At 45.7% G+C, this 21,867-nt stretch overlaps 1 protein-coding gene across 2 annotated transcripts in view; it reads right to left on the bottom strand.

Moving 5' to 3' along the window:
- Positions 1-784: 784 nt before the first annotated feature.
- The window catches only part of LOC146822095 (transcription factor 23-like), a 110,044-nt gene continuing 88,961 nt past the window's right edge, over positions 785-21,867 (bottom strand). The window contains exons 2-3 of one of the 2 annotated variants that reach the window (XM_085609428.1): positions 13,363-13,644; positions 785-1,673 (exon numbers count right to left, since the gene is read on the bottom strand). In XM_085609428.1, the coding sequence (XP_085465554.1) occupies positions 1,593-1,673; positions 13,363-13,644 (363 nt within the window). In that variant the 3' untranslated portion in view covers positions 785-1,592. The remainder of the gene's footprint in view (positions 1,674-13,362; positions 13,645-21,867) is intronic. The other variant, XM_085609426.1, reaches the window with a different exon arrangement.

The raw sequence follows: 21,867 nt of genomic DNA, 5'->3' as shown, positions 1-21,867 counted from the left end.
TTTTAATTACTCACTTAAACAGACAGTCAGACAGCTACTAAATCCTCCATCCAGACAGTTATATATCCACTCAATCTTCAATACAGATTGGTATGTATATAATACATATTTAAATTTCAAAGTAAACCACATTCACTGGATGATGTCATCAGTGATGTCATCAGTGATGTCATTTGAGATGTCATCAGGGATGTCATCAGTGATGTCACTGACCATGTCATGAATGATGCAATATGTGACATCATCAGCAGGGCATTTCGGGCGCGTGAGTTATAGTTAGCAGAACTAACTATAACAGAGGAATTTCTATGGTTTTGTACGAGTGAAATGGCCAGCTAACTATAACACCCCTGAAACCTATGTTTTTTTCTGTGAATTTCTAAGGTTTTTTAAATGCTAATTTCTAACTATAACATCTCTGTTTTTTTCAGTGAATATATATATATATTGTTGTGTTTGATTTTCGGAATGTTTACAGGGTATGTGGTGCTGTGCACATTTAATGATCAACTGGCTAGAGGTTGCAATGTTTGCACAATTTGAATGATGGACTATAGCTCTGGTGTCCCATATGCAGGCATCAGCCCAGGCAGCTTTACAATAAGCTGCAAGCCACTTCTTAAGAAATTCCATAGCACTATATTTTCAGCTCAATCTTCACTATAGAAAAGGAACCAGTAAAATCCATGTATGGTTCCTCAACTGGAAAATGTATCGAAAAGCAATTTGCAATTCAGAGAACATTAAAGGAGTCAGGTAACAAACAGTGAAAAAACCCAGGAATCATAGAAACTGCATTTTATTGTATAGATGCTCTGTAAGGCATGTTGTGTGATCAAGCATTTTTGGGATATTGGCTGAGCCTATGTGATGTCAGCCAACCAGGTAAGCGAAGATCCACTCAACGAGGAGAACCAACCTGCCTGGAGGCTTTGGCTCACTATCAGTTCTGTCATATGTCTCTCTGTTCCCACCAACAGAATACCAACCTGAGCATGAGACACCTACAGGATAACATGCTGGACTAAAAACCTTTCTTTGATACCATAAAATGGAATTGTGGAAATGTCAAAGCACTGAAAGTGATGACGCCGGAGTTCAGCCCCCTTTGAGTGGGATTTAAGCGTTTGCTGAATTTATGAAAAAAGATATACAGACATAAAGTGCAAATTCTTATACCGCTGGTAGCGAAACTGTGTCTCATCATAAGGTCAGCGTGGAACATGTCTCATTCAGACAGCAGGAAGTGTCTGAAACAGTTGAACATAAATACCATCCAGAACAGTGGCCCCTGTCATGATCATGGTAGACACCAAGGCCAAACTCGAGCATTCTTGGTCCACCTTGGAGAAACCACAGATAACCCTGATTTGTCAATAAGCGTAATATCTTTAGCGTGCAATGGCGTTATTAGTTGTGTGAAGCTTTTGAAGGGATTGTGTAGTTGAAGGAAGTCCTTGAGACGTGGGTGGTGACACAAACCGAGGGCGCGGTCCATGGAAGGGACGCCACCAGCAGAAGAAGGGTGAGCGGGAAGCTCACAGTGCACAACACTGACGCTCTGGTCCGCAGAAGACATCTTGATACTCCTGCTATTCCTTCCCGCCAGTGGGAACTCCAGGGAAGTCGTCGCCCATGGCCCCGGCATACAGACGCGACCTCATCGGCCATTTCTGAAAAATAGGAATAGGTAGATTGTCAGCACTTGATCAATACCCATAGGTCAATACAGCCTGAGTGAGAGGAGGAAAGGAGTAAATTATCAGCAAGGAGGAGGGTAAGTTTTATGTTTTCAAAAAAACGGTAAGAACTTTTTGTACGTTTGGGGAAGCTACAGGAAACTATACAAGTCTGAAATTTGCCCGGTAGTGATTTCTAAGGTCTATTGGTTAAACACATTGAGCATTTTTCAATCACTGTGCAGGCCAACAGGGAATGCAGTGATTGTAGAATCTGTCTGTCTGTCCTCAGAGGGTGGATGTTGAATGTAGAAAATATATATAATTTAGAGGGTGCATTTAAAGGTGTCAGATGAAGAGCCTCGCCCTGGCTGTTGGTGCTTGTTTTTTGTTTGTGCTTTGTGTATTCATCTGGGTGTGTCTTTGCACATGCTTGGCCTCAGTAAGGTGCGCAATGTTGCATTGGAACTGTGCATGTGCTGGGCCACCTGCTTATGACCCACTGGTCCTTGCGCCCGTCTCAAGTATGCACCACTGCTACACCGCCTTATGCAGCCACCTCACACCAGAGAGGAAACTAGCTATTCTCAGCTAGCTCAACCTGAACTCAGCCCTTTCAACAGTACACAAGCCCCATTTCCATCTGTGTTGAGCTTATAATGTCTATCAGACAGACAGACAGGCCTGGACAGTCTAGATTCTCCATACCTGACCAGTGTGTGCTTGCCCCTCCCTGCCTTGCACAAGCCCAGGGATAAAACCTCCAAATAGGCCCTCGTATGGGGCTGTCTGGCATTTCAAACTGTTGGGTATTGGTTTTTGGCAGCCATTATTTTCTGGCAGCATCACCAAAATAAACAAAATCATGTCCCCCTTGAGTAGGTAGTTCATACTTCATTTAGACTTTGAGAACGAGCTCTGTGTACCTGCCCAAAGAGAAAAGAGATGTTTACCACCTTTGGTCCAGGCGTCATCTCCCCTCAAAGCCAGGATGAGGTCTAGTGCTCAAGAAGAAAGCTGTCACTGGAAGAGGACTGTACTGCCTGATGTGGAGATAAGCAGGCCCCTGACACTCTGGGCATAATCAAGGCACAGTGGACTCAAACCTGTGCATAGGTTGTCTTGAGGATGGGATTCACTCAAGAACCATGAAGATCTTGTAGGCCTGTTGTCCAGATCCAAATCACGGGCATGAACATCTTCTATAAGGGTCGAAAGCCTACAAATATCATTCCACAACTGTACGTGTGCTGATCCTGCATTGTCCCTCACCTACCATGTATCAGCCCTGAGGTTGGGGAAGCCTATATATGACCCACCCTAGCCTGTGAAGGGCACTGATGTTTTTTCTCTTCCTCCTGAGGCTTCCTTTCCATTGGTTGAGGCTGGTAAGCCTAATTCTGGACTACTGTTACCGATGTTCTAGCCTTTACGGTCCAGAGATATCACTTACTAAATTCACAGTTTAGCTCCAAATTCCAGGTGGAGAGAATATGAGCGTCTCAAATTTGATATCCTAAGGTGGCATACTTTGATGTACCAGCCCTTTTTCAACACCAATACTCTCTGTATTAACAGAGATATCACTTATTAAATTCACAGTTTAGCTCCAAATTCCATGTGGAGAGAAAATAAGTGTCTCAAATTTGATATCCCAAGGTGGCATACTTTGATGTACCAGCCCTTTTTCAACACCAATACTCTCTGGATTAAAAATGACTGTCATCTTTTCTCCTATGAACTGTATGCTGGCCCCTGGACACAGACTACTGAATACCTGGTATCCCCTACCATATGTACCTTGCATTGATGAGTGTGATCGGAGCGGCAGGTCCATATGTGATGCCATGGCAGCCACAGATCTCAGCATCTTGAAACTGATCTGCCATTATCTCTATCACCTGGGGTACCAGTGATCTAGACCATCTCTCCCATGTGCATCCTTGAGCAGTTTCCCTTTGTGAATACAAAGTGGGTGACAGTCTAGCAAATTGTTTTCATTCGTGTAGTCTGGTGCCTTCGTGGGGGTGATGGTTCTGGTGCCTCCAGATTCACACCGGAAGTGAGCAATGGACCTTTATTATTATCCTCACCACCGTATGGTCTCCAGGGCATAATGTAAAGTTAGAGAACCCAAACTAAAGAACTGCCATAATGAATAATAACGGAGGAAGGCCCAGATTTAGAGTTTATCTGATGGGATACTTCATCACAACGTGACGGATTACAAGCGCACCACATCCTAAGGCACTTGTAAGAAGGTGGATTTGATATCAGTGACTCTGTAGTAAAGTAACCCAGCTTCAAAACACTATGGGCCTTACGCATGAACACATTTTCCCATAGACACAGAATGGGCAAAACCCTTTGATGCATCTGGCCCTAAATCAAGTCCTACGTGTGGAAAATGCAGATTGTTTTATTTGGACAATGGACAAATATAACAACCAGTCAAGTAACATAAATGTTTAAGATTATTTAAACTAGCAAAGAGGCATTATATAAAAAGGGGTAAAAATTGCAATAGGATGTAGAGACAGGTCCTGAGTGCCCAGCAGTATTGAAACTGGTATCCTGACTTTTATTTTGGCCCTGACGTCACGTTAGTCCAGCGTGTGCAGAGGAATAGGCCTCTTCCTGATACTGCTTGTCCAGGAGCTGCCCTGTGGCTGTGAAGAGCACACCAAGAGTGCCTCGTATTATCTCTGCAGTGGGAGAATTACATAAAGCATTGGCACAGCGCACTGTGTTTTTGGATTTACAGTGTGGCTTTTTCTTTGTGTCAGTGAGAGAGTAGTCCTTTGACCTTTCTCACATGAAGTTCAAGTGATATGTGGGACCCGGAAACGTACCTGTCATTCTATGTGTTTGTGAAGTGAGTGACTGTGTGTCTGTGCAGTGTGTGTTTGTTTCACAGATGTGGCAGTAGGGCTGTGTGCTGTGCTGTACAAGTCTGAGTAATGGAGCCAGTGGGATTGATAGTGCATACCCCAGGCTTAGCCTGGCACAAGATGGAGCATGAGGATCAGGGCCGGACTGAGAACCAAAACCGGCCCTGGCAAAGTGCTCGGCTGGCTCCCAGGGAGATTGGGGGAGCGGATGAGTTGTTTGCCAGGGTCGGTTCGGTCGATTTTAATACAGGGGGCGATATTGCAGCTATGCTGCAAAAACGGCCCTGTAACAAATACGGCCCCCTAGGGGCCCAAAACCGGCCCTCACCCTGGCGGACCACTGGAGAAATGCCCGGTGCCCGCTACAGCCAGTCCAGCCCTGGTGAGGATACCTTCCTCACGCACTGGACGTGTATTGCAATCATTCCTGGCGCTGGGGAATTGAGCCCCAGACACTGAAGTGAAGAAGATAGAGACCTTTAGAAATGCCATGAGGATGAGCAAAGGATTGCTGGCAAGTTCCTCCTGAGCAGTGGCGTCTTAAGAGGGGGGCCAGATGGGGCCTGTGCCACAGATCTTTCTGTCCTGGTGCCCCATCACCATAGCTGACAAATGTACTGGCAGGAAATTCAAGAAAACACAGACACTGTACCTCGCGACAGATATTCATTTGTTTAACTACCTTTCACCACAAAGCACTGTTTGAGCCTGACTTTGTATGTGTATGTGTTTATATTTATATAAATCTATCTAAATACACATCTATAGAAATGTGTTGGGCCTGGCATCCTTGGTGTGGTTTTCCACCAACATTTTGCCTTCTAATCTGTTTTTACTGAATTCGTTTTTGCTGCCTTTAGGACTCTGCACACGTTACCACTGCTAACTAATGCTAAAAGGGCTGGCCCTCTCTCCTTTCAGCATGGTAACATTGGCTTACACCCAATTGGCACATTTAATTTACTTGTAAGTCCCTAGTACAGTGGTACTACATTTACTCAGGGCCTGTAAATCACTTAAATGTAATAAAGTAATCCAATGTTATCCTGTGGCAGAAATCGGCCTTGCTGTACTGTAAAACAAATGTAAGAGTTGTTCATAACTGTTAAGGACATGTAAAACCTTAAAGTACACATCCAACTGTTAAAACACGCTGCATCCTGTCCTATGGGTTGTTTAGGGCCTACCCTAGAGGTGACTTATTTGTATTAAAAAGGAATAGTTGGGCCTGGTAAAAGGTTTATTTTACCAGGTCAAAACAGCAGTTTAAAACTGCCCAAATAGGCTGCAAATATATATATATACTTTACCAAAGTAAGGTATAGTGTGCACAGAGTCCAGTGGATCCCCAGAGGTATAGCAGAGGCTAAGGTTGATACTCTCTTTTGTGGTAGTGTGGTTGAGCAGTCAGGTTCATCAGAGGGTAGTGTTAAGCATTTGTTGTACACACACAGGAAGAAATAATGTCACGCACTCAACAGACTGAATCCAGACAATTGTTTGTATAAAAGTTGTTACTTTTTATTTTTATTACTAGAACCAAGAATTACTCAGGAGCAGGTAAGTGATACTTTCCATACAATAATACTTTTCAAGATACATTGTGCACTAGTTTTGTAGAAGCATACAAGTTACTTTGCAGTACAGGTTGTAAGCTCTTAAGAATACTTTTAAATACTTTAGATTACTTTCTAGGTATTTTGTAGTTACTTTTCCAACTTAGGGCAAAAAAACTAATAACACAGTTTAAGCATTGCAGTACATCAGTAAGCAGGTTAACTTTTTTGAAGACACTAAGTTACTTTGTTGAACTACAAGACAGGTCAACACAGACATTTTTTCAGAGAAAAACCCACCATGTAATCCTCTGGGAGAAAACAAAGTGTTAAGGTTGCAGGTAAGTAAACAGTTTTGTAGTTTAGTCTCGGGTTGGCAGCACTTACACAGGCTAGGGGTCAGACAGGTCACGAGAGTGCACCCACAGTGGTACAGGGACGGCTGGGTGCAGAGGTCAAAGGAGAGGCTGGTCCCAATTTAGTGCTATGGAGCCTGGGGACACTCGGTAAAGGTCCAGAAACTAGTGTTAGTTTCTTTGCAGGACAAGCCTGCTGTCCACAGGACACTGGAGTCCTTGTTGAAGACAGCACAGGTCCTCTGAAGTTCTTGAGGTTGCTGGCCGCGGGTGATGCCAATTTCGGGAAGCAGGGTCACTGGAGGAGGAGACAGGCTGGTAGGGATGGGGCCTTGTCAGTCATTGTCTTCTTCTCTACTGCGGCACTGCTCTTTTGTGCTTATTCTTCTTCGGTCATTGAATCGGAAGAGGCAAGGTTCAGGGTTCTAGATTTAGGGGTGTTACAGAGGTGTGCAGGTTGGGACCAATGGGTCCCTTCTCTGGGGTGTCTACACTCCCTATTATGCCACACTGCAGTGGGAGGGGGGTCATAGGCCTCTCCCTAATTGGGTGAGACCCCTCATCTTCAAGACGGAGGGGACTGAGATGTGTGCTACACTTCACCTTCCCCACCTGAGGGGTGGGGTTGGCAAAGTTAGGCACATCTCCCTTTCTTGGTAGGTTTTCCTGCCGATTCTCCCACCCAAAGTGGGGGTCAGAACATGTGGGGACCAGTTTCTGATAGCAGCAAAAGGCTGGGGGAAGCTAACAAATGCGGCAGGCCTTTGAAGCTTCCTCTTCCGGGGCCATGCCCATCCTGGGGGAGGAGAAATTACACTTCTGCCCAGGGTGGACTTAGTTTCCAGACCCAGGGAGCTGCGCCTCTCTACCCAAGGGTTCAGAAACCTGTATGGTGGATGCAGATGGCTGGTAGCCAGTCAGGAACCATACCAGGGCTCGTCATCTTTCAGGGGGCATCTCTAAGATGTCCTCTGAGTGCATTTTACCTTAAATCCCACACTGGCATCAGTGTGTGTTTGATGTGCTGAGAAGCTTGGTACCAAACTTCCCAGTTTTCAGTGCAACCATTATGGGGTTGTGGAGTCCATAATAACAAACCCCCAGCCCCTATACTAAAAATGGCTTCACTGCACTTACAATGCCTGTGAATGGCCCCAACACTGTAGGGGCCTACTGGTACTACAGCTATTCCCTCAGCGTTGGTATAGGTGCACCCTGCCTTTAGGGCTGTAGGGCCTCCTGGAGGTGTGACTTACCCATGCCACAGGCAGTGTTGGGAGGTATGGACCTCGGAAATGGGTGCCATGCCAATGCTTTTGTTTTAGTCTGCACCAGAACATGCAGCCTGCAGTGGCAGTGTGCGAGTGTTCAGGTGAGGGGTCTCTGAGGGTGGCATAATGCATGCTGCAGCCCCCTGAGGCCCTCTCTGGTCACAAGACCCTTGGTACCAGGGGTACCTTTTACAAGGGATTTACAGGTGGCTCAGAGGTGTGCCAATTGGGGAGACAAAGGTACAGGTTCAGGAAAGAATACTGCCCTGGGAACCTGATTAATGCAAAAACAACAGTTGATGGACAGAATGCAGAACAATGTCATACATTCACCCCAGTACAGAGATCTGGGCCTAAATCCATCGTTTTTTTGCTCACCATGCCATTCCAGTTTGAACCCAGCCATATGCAAATCAGTCTTGACCCTGTGCCTCATGGGAACAGTCCAGCCCGAACTGCCAAGCCAGATCCTCCCTGGACTGGAAACAAGCATCCTAGGACCGGTTTCGGGGTTTCACCCCTCTTCAGCCAGGATAGCTTGATTCCAGTGGCATGGAGAGCACGGGACCCACGTCTGGGAATACCCGTCTCACTCAGGGTGACAAATGCAAAAACAACAGTTGATGGACAGAATGCAGGACAATGTCATACATTCACCCCAGTACAGAGATCTGGGCCTAAATCCATCGTTTTTTGCTCACCATGCCATCCCCGTTTGAACCCAGCCATATGCAAATCAGTCTTGACCCTGTGCCTCATGAGAACAGTCCAGCCCGAACTGCCAAGCCAGGTCCTCCCTGGACTGGAAACACGCATCCTAGGACCGGTTTAGGGGTTTCACCCCTCTTCAGCCAGGGTAGCTTGATTCCAGTGGCATGGAGAGCACGGGACCCACGGGTCTAGACTGATTTGCATATGGCGGCTGGGTCCAAACTGGGGTGGCGTAGTGGGCAAAAGAACAATGGATTTATCCCAGATCTTTTGACTGGGGAGAATATTTGCATTGTCAGCATTCCGTCCATCATTTGTTTGCTGTAACACTTTTCGCCCTAAGTGGGATGGGTATGCCCAGACGTGGGTCCCTTGCTCACTGTGCCACTGGATTCAAGCAAGCCTTGCTGAAGAAGGGTGACATACCCTGAAACCAGTCCCAGGACGCTTGTTTCCGGTCCAGGGAGGACCTGGCCTGGCAGTGCGGTCTGGACTGATCCCATGGGGCACAGGGTCAAGACTGATTTGCATATGGCCTGGTCTAAACTAGGGTGGCGTAGTGGGCAAAACAACAATGGATTTAATCCAGATCTTTTGACTGGAGGTGAATGTTTGCATTGTCAGCATTCTGTCCATCATTTGTTTGCTGTAACACTGGAAACCTGATTGGCAGGGACCCAGGACACACTCAGTCAAGTTGGCATCAGATATCTGGCAAAAAGTTAGGGGGTAGCCATGCAAAAAGAGGCAATTTCCTATAGACTGGACCTGCATCTTGGTCACAGGGACACCAGAGTGACTCCAAGGTCTAGTTGACTGGCCTCTTGATCAGAACCTCTGAGGCAAAAAAGGCTCCAACCACCTTGAATCCAGCACCTGGACTCTATCTGCTGTGCCCCCAAGTGCTGGCACCCCAGTCCTGGACCCTTGGAAGTGACCCTGAAGGTACCAGCCCTACTGTGGTCCAAGCAGAACAGACGCAGTGCAACGCATCGCCTTGCAGCTCTGCATTAAAACTACCACTGAGCAACGCATCCCCAACCCAGGAATTTCTTGCAAGAAATGCGCATGCGCGGGTGTCCGCGCATGCGCATTTGTGACAAGAAGTTGTGAACGAGGAACAGGGAGCCCCGGAGACGCCGCGCTGCAGGTAAGTCTTTATATTGAATTTTTTTTATCATACATGACATTATTTTAAAAGGAGGGCGGGCGGGAGGCGGGTGGCGGGCAGCAGGCAGCTCCGCTTCGCCCTGGCGTGTGCGTAGCGCTGCCTGCTACGCCTACTTCGAAAACTGTGAAGCAGGCAGCGCTACGTACACTACGTGGGCGAAGCGGAGTACTACGCCCGGGGTTAATCTACAGAGGATCAGGACAAGGTGCTGAAGTGTGCCCAAGAAAACTAGTTGTGAACTTTTTGCTGAGCTGACAAGTGGTTCAGCAAGGAAAAAGATATCCAGCCTTGTGGAGCAAAAGCGATGCAGTACCAATGACAGTTCGCCCACCCTATTTAGAGCCGAGAGGACTGTCAGATTTCCATCGATGGAGCCTGCTTCGGCTCCTTCAGTAGAAAGTTTCCTCTAATTGCCCAACAGAGCAGGGGCCATCGGCGGAGGGGCATTACACCACCCACCCTATATCTGGGTAGACAGCATGATGTCTATTTTAAACCTGGCAAAGAGGGGCAGAAAAAACTAATAATGAGCCCTCACCTATGGAAGAACACTCCCTGGGTGTGTGGCCATTAGTAATTTAGCTTTTCAATAACAAGCTCTCACTTTGGTAGTTTATCCACTAATGGAGTGGGAAGTGTTTTAAATGTATTTTTGAAACTTTTAGTTGATATAATTTTTTAATATAATTTTTTGGGTTATTTCTGTGTTTTTTTTCTTAATAATTTATTTAAATTATATAATGTTGAAAATACTTTTTTTAATTATAGAACTATAGTTTATGTTTATTTTATATATATATAATTCATTTTATATCAATTTAGCCTAGTGAAAATTAAATCTGAGCTTTCTAAAGTTTCTGATTTTCCATACCGTTGTTTACGCTTGATTGGGTACAATAGTTCTGAGGCAATCCTTTTAAGAGAAACAAGGGCTGTTTGCTCTTCGACCACTCCCTAATAATACCCAATTTAAATATGAAATATGCTCAGTGGCTAAGCCAAGCATTTATCTGGGTTAAAGCCCTTACACCCAGGAATAGTAATAAGAATGTAATATAAGAATGCTTCAGCCATCCTCAAAACATGTCTGGCGCTCTAAATAGAGAGTGCTTAGATGCTCAGGTTCTGTGGTTTAATGACATTAATTACAAGATATCTCATTAACATAAACTGCGTAAACATCATTGTGAAATTGTGATCAAGTGAAAAAGCAAAGCTCAAGTATGTTGGACATTTGATCATGCACACGTATGTCCTCCTTCTACACAAAACTTTACATGATGGCATCATAAATGCATATTGATAAGTGGAATTGCATTCAGCAAACATCAAAACCTGGGACCTTCTCAAGGCTGGAATGAGTACAGTACAGTAATGCACAACATGAGACAAAGAATAGAAAACAAACAGAGATACAGAAGAAGACAATACATGTGCATTACAATAGTACATTCACAGTTCAATTAGATGTTCTTTGTGGGCACACTAAAGTGTTGCAAAACCACACGTGCTGTTTGTATATTAAGGTCATGGACACACGTTGGCGCACGTGAAAGTGGGATGTTCCAGAACCCAGGCCTAAAATGGGAGAGAATCTACGCCATGCAGACTTGGTAGGGTAGCTTTAGATGAAGAGGTGGGTGCAGACGTAGAGGTAGTTGCAGACGTAGAGGTAGGTGCAGATGTAGAGATAGATGCAGAAATAGAGGTAGGTTTAGACGTAGAGGTAGGTGAAGACGTAGCGGTAGGTGCAGACATAGAGGTAGGTTTAGAAGTAGAGGTAGGTGAAGACGTAGCGGTAGGTGCAGATGTAGAGGTAGGTATAGACGCAGAGGTAGGTTTAGATGTAGCAGTAGGTGCAGATCTAGAGGTAGGTATAGACGCAGAGGTAGGTTTAGATGTAGCGGTAGGTGCAGATCTAGAGGTAGGTATAGACGCAGAGGTAGGTTTAGATGTAACGGTAGGTGCAGATGTGGAGGTAGGTATAGACGCAGAGGTAGGTTTAGATGTAGCGGTAGGTGCAGACGTAGAGGTAGGTATAGACGTAGAGGTAGGTTTAGATGTAGCGGTAGGTGCAGATGTAGAGGTAGGTATAGACGCAGAGGTAGGTTTAGATGTAGCGGTAGGTGCAGACGTAGAGGTAGGTATAGACGCCGAGGTAGGTTTAGATGTAGCGGTAGGTGCAGACGTAGAGGTAGGTATAGACGCCGAGGTAGGTTTAGATGTAGCGGTAGGTGCAGACGTAGAGGTAGGTATAGACGTAGAGGTAGGTTTAGATGTAGCGGTAGATGCAGACATAGTGTTGTTGTTAAGGATAAGCTGAACGTTGAAGTTAGGGTGATACATATTTTCATATTTATACAATCTTTATCATGGGTTCTTCAATAATGACAACCTTTTTGTAATCCTCATTGTTGTATTTCTCATTATAGCATTTTTCGTTTTCACTTAGATCCATTTGGACAGCGCCAGTAATCCGCTCTCTTTTGGATTCTCACTGCCCACCGGTCACCTCTCAGCATGGACCCTGCTGCTAGCCATATGTCCAGCTCTGCTTTGACGTCCAGCTGTAAAGGATGAGGCCCAGACTAGGTCCTCTTACTAGATCAAATGGTAAACTCCCAAAACAATTGCTCTATAATTCCCCCAACATAATCCATTCTGACACAACTAAAAAGGCTGCACAGCTCTTGAGTACATCTCTCTCTTGAGACCCTATCGCTTGTGTCTAAGTTCCACTCTGACGACCTGCAGAACTTCTTCCACTCCTAGAACATGAATTTTCCAGCGACAACTGAGGATAGACTTGACTTTATCAACGCTATCCTCTCAGGCCTTCAAGTGAAGAACCAGTTCCACCTCAAGGCCTGACAGCTCAACTAAATCGGATGACCTCACCCCCATTCTGAGAAACCTGCACTGACTTCCTTTGGAAGCGCCTATAAAGATTACAATCTGCTGTCCTGCATTCAAGGCGCTTCACTCCAACAGCCCAAGATACCTAGCTCACCTCTTGAACATTTACCGTGCCATGAGATGTCTCAGGTGCAAGAATTTGCTTCTGTTGGAAGCACCTTAACTCTGTACTTCCCATGCTCTAAAACAGTCTTTCTCTGGTTCTGCGGTGTCCTCAGGAAACTACTTCTCTTTTCAGCTGTGATTAGCACTGTACAACCTTTCCTCCTAAAAAGTTCTAAAGACTTACCTGTTCAAAATGTACCTAAGTGAATCAGGTCTTGAACCAGTCTCTAGTAACTATGTTTTGATGGTCTTATTTCCGCTTATGGTTGCATCTCCTTGTTGTGGTGTTCAGGTTATTTTCTTTTACTACAGTGAGTCCACGTTCTGCTGTATTGCCCCTGGATGCCATAACTGCTCCTCTCCCGTCTTTCCCTTCATGTTCCTTTCTCCAAACGTTATTGTCTTCTTCTGGCTGCTCTTTCCTCCCATGTCACAATTTATGTTATTGACTTGCTTGCCTATGTATCAATTGTGATCTGTGTAAGGCCACAATTGCAGCATCACTGTAGAAAAAACTCTAAATAACTATGCGAAGCAGAGGCAGTCATCTCTCCAAATGATATTTGCTGAAGGAACTGTAATGATACAACCCTCCTTATAATTCTGGAGACCAATAAATACAGAAGACAAGGTAAAAGGTTGTATACATTCTGCACAAATACACATTCTGTCCCAGGCAATCCCAGTAGCCTACAATTTCTTTTACCTTCATGGGGTGCAGATAGCCGGGTCCCTTGAGTATGTGGCTGTCCTCGGGTCGCTGGTGGTCCTGGTCCAGGGTCTGGGTGAGGTGGGCAATATAGCTGGTGGCCAGAACAAGCACATCCAGCTTGGAGAGCTTGGTGTCCGGAGGCACCGAAGGGAGTGCAGCCTGAAGGGCAAGGAACGCCTGGCGTAGGGTTCGGACACGACTCCTCTCACGAGCAGCATTTTCAGGACACTGCTTCCCTGGAGGTAGCTTCAGGATTCCATGACCGGCAGTGATCTCCTGTGATGAGAGAAAGGTACATTGAGATCCTCTTTCTCGACTCTGTACCCCAGCAGTACACCACTGTCTAGTATTTATTCACTGATAGCTCATGTTCTTATCCCTGGGATCTCTATTTCTGAAACAAACTTCCTAGCACACCTACTAATCCGGGCAGCTGAACTGCACACAGAGTTCAGAGGACGTGAACTCCACTTTGGAACAACCACCAAAATAGCTTTCCACCCATACATACATGTACCAGTGTGTGAACCAGAAAATGGGAAAATACAGGTCCATCCTTCCAAGAAGGTCAAAAGTGACACTCAAGTGGTAGGCTCGTCTTCAGAATCTGAGAAGAAGTTACTTTTCTTCTAGATGAGGGGCCAAAGAATAAGTGACTCAGCCAAAGTTTGGATAGCAATAATCCCTCTGAACTTCTTTCACCTTGGCTGCCTCTCTAGCAGCAGGTATTGTGATGTTAGACTTCAACTATAAGAAGTTATTAGAGTTAAGCAGCTGCATCATTTCTTTATTACTGGCAACCAGGTGCATCACAAGTCGCCTGTAATAATGAAATTAGAGATGAGTTGTGTATTAAAGGATCGCGTGTGTTACAATGTAAGAATCTACTTTGTATTTTTTATTCAAATGAGTAGTGACTGGTTTGGTGTGTCACGTGGTGAACAGCAAACGCCATCCATTACTTTGTACTCCATCGTACATGCCATATGTTCCAAGTACTTTTAATGATGAAGAACGGACGCCAAGTTCATTGGGTTGAGCGCCTGTGGGAGAGTCCTACAGGGCACAAGGTCCTTCATCCACCCAGGGTCAATGAAAGGACCATCCTAGAATTGTCTGCTACTAAACACCTATTATTCAAGAGGAAAGAGAATCCAATGGCTGCTCGACAAAGCGCCTGCTCGCTCTCATTAACTGCAACACCCTTGAACGTTTGGATGTACAAGACGAAATCTCATGGTTTGTCTCTTTATTTTCAACTAAAATGCGAGGTTGGACTGAAAAACAATCTATTATTATTATTATTATTGTTTTTATAATTGCTACTACTACTACTTCTATTGTTACTTTTACTACTGCTTCTATTATTACTACTACTACTTCTATTGTTACTATTACTACCGCTTCTATTATTACTACTACTACTTCTATTGTTACTATTACTACCGCTTCTATTATTACTACTACTACTTCTATTGTTACTCTTACTACCGCTTCTATTATTACTACTACTACTTCTATTGTTACTCTTACTACCGCTTCTATTATTACGACTACTACTTCTATTATCACTATTACTACTGCTTCTATTATCACTATTACTGCTTCTATTATTACTATTACTAATGCTTCTAATATTACTATTACTACATCTATTATTACTATTACTACTGCTTCTATAATAACTACTACTATTACTTCAATTATTACTATTACTACTTCTTCTATTGTTACTACTACTTCTTCTATTATTACTATTACTACTGCTTCTATTATTACTATTACTACTTCTATTATTACTATTACTACTGCTTCTATAATAACTACTACTATTACTACTTCTTCTATTGTTACAACTACTACTTCTATTATCACTATTACTACAGCTTCTATTATTACTACTACTACTACTTCTATTATCACTATTACTACTGCTTCTATTATTACTATTACTACTTCTATTATTACTATTACTACTGCTTCTATTATTACTATTACTACTTCAATTATTACTATTACTACTGCTTCTATTATTACTACTACTATTACTTCAATTATTACTATTACTACTTCTATTGTTACTACTACTACTTCTATTATCACTATTACTGCTGTTTCTATTATTACTACTACTACTTCTATTATCACTATTACTACTACTTGTAGTATTACTATTACTACTGCTTCTATTATTACTACTACTATTTCTATTATTACTATTACTGCTGCTGCTATTATTACTACTACTACTTCTATTATTACTATTACGTCTATTATTACTACTACTACGACTTGTAATGTTTCTATTACTACTGCTTCTATTATTACTACTTCTATTATCACTATTACTCTTGCTTCTATTATTTCTACTACTTCTATTATTACTGCTACTATTATTACTACTACTACTACTTATATTATTTCTTCTACTACTGCTGCTATTACTTCTACTACTGCTACTATTATTACTACTACTACTTCTATTGTTACTATTACTTCTATTATTACTACAACTATGACTTCTTTTGTTACTATTACTCCTGCTTCTACTATTACTACTATTGCTTCTTTTATGAGACTCAAATCCTTGAGAGTGCATGGATACAACGCTGTGCTGACCCTGCTATCCACAGGCCAAAGGCAAATAGCGGCACTGTGGCCAGATTAACTACCCTTTCACGCAACGCAGCAACGCAATTTGCTGTGCTGTATTACATGAAAAGGAAAGAGCTGAAATACGCCATATACTGCACTTCTGCTCTCTCACAGCGCTGGTGCACTTTGCGCTGGTGCAAGGGTGCCTGTGTTAGGGGCAGCATTGTTTTTGTGTGGGAAGTGACACCTTCCTACACATAAATAATCCTTAGCGGCATATTCCTCTTACTATGTATGCTGCAGAAGCAGCAGAATGCAGCACACATAGCAAAAGAAAGTACATAGAGAAATAAAGATATTTCTTCTTGTTACGCCAGCCTCGGGCGACATTTTGCGCAAACCTAGATTTACCACCTTTAGTAAATCTGGGTTTGCATCAAACTCCATGGGTGGATGCATGGGAATGAATGCCCATGCTCCACCCATAGAATGCCTCCTCAATGCAAATAAACGCGAGGCAATGCTATGAGCTGCATTGCACTCCTTTTTTGTTTTTACAAAGCCACGCATTTCGGGCTTTACGTGGCTTAGTAAATCCAGAAATACATTTTGCGTCAGGCTGCATTAAAAAAATGAGGCAACCCCAATGCAAAATGTTAATACATCTGGGCCTGGGTATTTACAGCACAGAAAGCAGCATTACACGATATGTCATTCTACGTGTGAGGGAAGCTTGCACTACTTCTGCCAGTCTTATATCCTCTGCCAGTCTTTTATCTTTTCTATGTCTGAGGTATTGTGTAATGTTGCTGCCTGTGCTGTACCTGTTCTATGTGTGAGGGAAGCTTGCACTACTTCTGGCAGTCTTAAGGGAAGCTTGCACTACTTCTGTTAGTTTTATATCTTTTCTATGTCTAAGGTATAGTGTACTGCTGCTGCCTGTGCTGTACCTGTTTTATGTGCGAGGGAAGCTTGTACTACTTCTGCCAGTGATATATCCTCTGTCAATCCTATATATTTTCTATGTCTGAGGTATAGTGTAATGCTGCTGGCTGTGCTGTACTGTGAGGGAAGCTTGCACTACTTCTGCCAGTCTTAAATCCTTTCAATTTCTGAGGTATCGTGTAATGCTTTTGCCTGTGCTGTACCTATTTTATGAGTGAGGGAAGCTTTCACTACTTCTGACAGCCATACATCCTTTGCATTTCTGAGGTACTGTGTAATGCTGCTGCCTGTGCTTTACCTGTTTTATGTGTTATGGAAGCTTGCATTACTTCTGCCAGTCTTATATCCTCTGTCAACCTTATATCTTTTCTATGTCGGAGGTATTGTGTAAGGCTGCTGTCTGTGCTGTACCTGTACTATGTGTAAGGGAAGCTTGCACTACTTCTGCCAGTCTTAAGGAAAGCTTGCACTAATTCTGTTATTTTATATGCTTTCTACGGCTGAGGAATTGTGTAATTCTGCTGCCTGTGCTGTACCTGTTCTATGCGTGAGGCAAGCTTGCACTACTTCTGCCTTCTTCTATCCTTTCTATGTCCGAGGAATTGTATACTGCTGCTGCCTGTGCTGTACCTGTTTATGTGTGAGGGAAGCTTTCACTACTTCTGCCAGTCGTACATCCCTTATATTTCTGAGGTATTGTGTAAAGCTGCTGCCTGTGCTGTACCTGTTGTATGTGTGAGGGAAGCTCGCACTACTTCTACCAGTCTTAAGTACAATACATACACAAAGTACCTTTCATTGACAGCAGTAACACATGCCACAGGGCAGCCATAATTGTAATAGCACAGTGCAAAGAACTGTCAAGAGCTTTTCCATGCCTCTAAGGGGGCAGCATGAACCACACACTTGCTATACTTTTCCTGGACAGGCCAGCCACACTATTGAATGAGCTAATCATGCTCACACTTTTTTCATTGCAAGTTTTATTTCATTGTTTCACCTTTGACTCCTTCAGTGGTGCTACCCATGGTGTTGCGGCAAAATATAGTGGAAAGAATATAGGGGTTTATGTACAAGAACTGCTGCTAACTAATGCTAATGATAGTTAGTGGCAGTTTTCTTAACGCGGCCTATCATCAAAAACTATTGCCGTGTGAGCGATGTATTTACAATACGTCGCTACATGGCGATAGTTTCAGGTAGGCGCAGTGAAGACTGCTGCTAACACTAGCGTGAAGGCAATACAAACTCTAACGTTAGTGGGCAAAAACTGACAAAATGCCCATTAGCGGCAAAAAACTCACATTAGTCAGCCCAACGTGACTTTTTTTGCCTCTAGAGGCAAAAATAGCCTATAAGTCCACCTCCAATGAAAAATAGGAAACAACCCCAATAGAATGCCGAATGGAGCAGCCATAGCCAAGTGCGGCACAGATCAACAAACCCCCCTAAGCCCCCCAACAGCCAGGATGACCAGCCAGAGTCCATGGGGAAGCAGAAATTCAGGGCTACAATCATGAAAAGAGGCGCATCGCTGGGCAAAACCAGTGATGCATCACTTATCATTTCGCATTCCTTGCAATACCATGGCATCCAAAACCTTGAAAGCGCGGACAGTCCCCGGGGCCCAAAGGCCTCGCTGGGCCTGCCTCTTGGACCAGGAGAGGGATGCAGAGGTGCTGTGGAGTTGCTGACCTGTGGTGGTAGACATTGAGATGTTGGCGATCACCCTTACCTGGTGGTGAAGTCTGCCAGGTCGCATAGAGACACGTTGCTGACCTGTGTGAGAAGACCGCCTGGTGGCCCTTGGAGCTGTGAATGGTGGAGGTGCTCTTGCACACCAACGTAGGGAGGTCTGCATCGCATACCACGCGCCACCACTACACCGGAGTGCACAGAGGAGATTACCAAAGGTGGGCCACGCCTCTCTGCATCACAGGCCAGAGGATGTTGCGCAGGCCGGACGCTGTGGGTAAGGCCCCTGAGCTGCGCCGAACTTGTGATGCGGGAGCGCTGCAACTTCACGCTTAAGGGGGCCTTGTTGCATCACCTGCATCAGGAGGTTCCCCATTGGACTTGGCGGTGACTGCTGTACCCAAGCTAGTAAAATCCCACCTGGCTGAGGCTCCTGCTGGCCAAGTCACAGATTTGGAGAGAGTGCAGCGGTTTGCGCCACGGTGTCAATGTCCAGGTGAGGTGAAGGTGGGACGCGTAACAGAGGAGGCCCCGGGGTCGAGTCGGGCCCAGGCTTAGCATCTGTAGGTGACGCACCCCCAGTGGCGGGTCATCTGCTATGGTGGAAGAGCATCGCCCCACTGCTTTCATGTAGTGCAAGAAGAGGAAACATAACATGATGATAGCTTACTGATGTACTCATGCTATGTTTCCTTTGCGGACGGGAGGGTGGGTGGGGCTGCTCTATTCACGGAGCAGGGCAAAGGAGGAGTGGTATGCCCACTCAATTGTGCAATGACTGTTTGGTTGGTCCTCTCAGGCTGCCCAAAGCAGTCATGCGTACTTCCCTGTTTGCTGCATGGAGTACATTCCCATCCCTTCAGCCCCTGGCTGAACGCCATGTCACAGCTTTCAAGAACAATCACAATTCTGCATTGCAGCGTTGTGATTGGCTTAGGGGAGGGAGACTGGCGGCCTGCTTCCTGTTCCTAGAAGCAGACTCAGGAGAGTAGGAGCACAGAAGACGCAGGACCAGGCCTCAAGGTAAGAATTTAAAAAATATATATTTACAACCCCCAGTGTCCCAGCCCCCTCAAGTGTCCTTCCCGTGTTTTTCACCTCCCAGCTGTCCAGTCCCCCTCGCACTTCTTAATTGCGGCTGCTGTGCCGCCATGTGCCTCGGCCATCCCACTGGTGCGCTAAAGGCAAGCCAAAGGCAAGCCCATATGCATCCGTCCACCCCTGGATCACACCCAGCACAAAGGACCCTTCCTCTCGGACACCCAACTGCTACAACGCCAACATCCTCCTCGCCATCAACCCTGAACGCCACACCGCCTGTCATCTAGCAACACTGTAGAATTCTCTTGCACCTGTGGAAACTGTAAAAGCACCTTCTGCCACATCAGCACACCAGTGCCTCCTGCCGCCCAGCTGACCAACAGCGCAGCCGACTGGCTCAACTGCATCCTTCTCAACCTGTGGTCCCTCCACAAACATGCAACAGAAATCTGGGACCTCCTCAACGCCACCTCTTCAGACATCCCCTTCTTCACAGAAACCTGGACCAACCTCTGCTATGGACCGGACATCGCCATCACAATCCACGACGGCTACAAATTCACCTGCACAGACCACCCCGAGCACCCAGGAGGAGGCATTGCGATTGTCTACAAAAGCACACTCCGACTGACCACGCATTCTGATGACCCGAAAGTGACCATGGAACACCTCCACTTCCAGATCCGGACCAACCCCAACACCACCCTCTGCGGCACCCTCATCTACAGGCCCACCGGGTCATGAACCCTAATTCACCGATGCCATTGTAGACCTCATCGCACCCCAAGCTCTCCCATCCACTGACTACACTGACTTGTTCCACCTGGACAACCCCAGTGACCAGAACACCACTCCCATCCTGGGGAACCGCGCCAACATCGGACTCAAGCAGCTAGTCAAAGCACCGACTCACATAGCCTGACACACGCTTCAGTCTGTCTTCTCCACCAGCGGGAACTGCAACTACAGCCACACCACAGGACTCTACTGTACCGACCATCATTGTTTACATCACGCCGTTAGCACGCATACCGTACACCATCCCCATCATTGCACCCCTCCCCCCGTTGCAGCTGGATCAAGGCCAGGGCCGGACTGGCCGTTGCGGGCACCGGGCAATCCCCAGGTGTGCCGCACGGGTGGGGGCCGGTTTTGGGCCCCTGGGGGCCATATTTGTTACAGGGCCGCTTTTGCAGCACAGCTGCAAAATCGGCCCTGTAACAAAATCGGCCAAAAACCGGCCCTGGCAAAGAGCTCGGCGGCACCCCCAAGCTCCTGGGGGCCGGCTGAGCACTTTGCCAGGGCCGGTTTTGGTTCCCAGTCCGGCCCTTATCAAGGCCCCCGAAGAACTTCCCGTCAACTCCATCAGCACCACCACTCCGCCCACGCTTACAGACGCCAACACCGCAGCGCACAACCTCCACCGATGGATCTCCAACTGCGCTGACACCCTGGCTCCCCTCAAGAAAACACCAGGCAAACAACACTCCAAGAAGGCCAACTGATTCACTTCGGCCCTCCACTAGTCCAGCCCCACTTGTAGACGTCTTGAGAAGAGATGGAACCACAACATCAATCAACTCCGCAACACAGTCACCCTTGCACCATGGCGCAAGGGTGTCTGCGTTGGCACATGGCAGCCATTGTGCACCAACATAGGGGAAAAAGACAGGGGGGATTATTCATGAGCCCCTTCTGACAGTTTCACCCCGCCCGTGTGTCATTTTCTTGACGTACTTGCAGGGTGATTCTTGCACCACGACGCATCTAGGCATATGCGTGAGCTTTTGAAGCACTGTGCCGCATTATACCTGCATCAGGTATGATGTATGCAGGGTGAGCGTTCCTACGCAACAAAGCCTCATAGGAGTGGCAAATTCATCAGATTTCACTGCAACAACTGTAGGACGCCACTGCGTCAGTACCTTACGCCTGCCTCATGGCAGGCATAAGTGTGACGCAGTGCCACAGGGTTAGGCTGGCCCCATGCAACTGCAGCAATGCGTGAGTTTAGCACTGACAGATATGTCAGGATTCCAGACATATCTGTCATTAATTGTGACATGGAGCGCAGTACAGTGAATACAGAGCATCCATTGTGTCGCAAGAAGGGCATAGTGAAAAGTGTTGCACCGCTGTTTCGTCGCAACCATGCAACACTTTTCATGAATGAGGCCCAGGAATGCGCCCTATTTTATTGATGGTGCGCTACCCTGCCCTGTA

Source organism: Triturus cristatus, chromosome 6 (genome assembly GCF_964204655.1).
Source record: "Triturus cristatus chromosome 6, aTriCri1.1, whole genome shotgun sequence".
Lineage (NCBI taxonomy): Eukaryota > Metazoa > Chordata > Amphibia > Caudata > Salamandridae > Triturus > Triturus cristatus.
The sequence above is the reverse complement of the archived record's forward strand: the minus strand, read 5'-3'. Positions and strand labels throughout refer to the sequence as shown.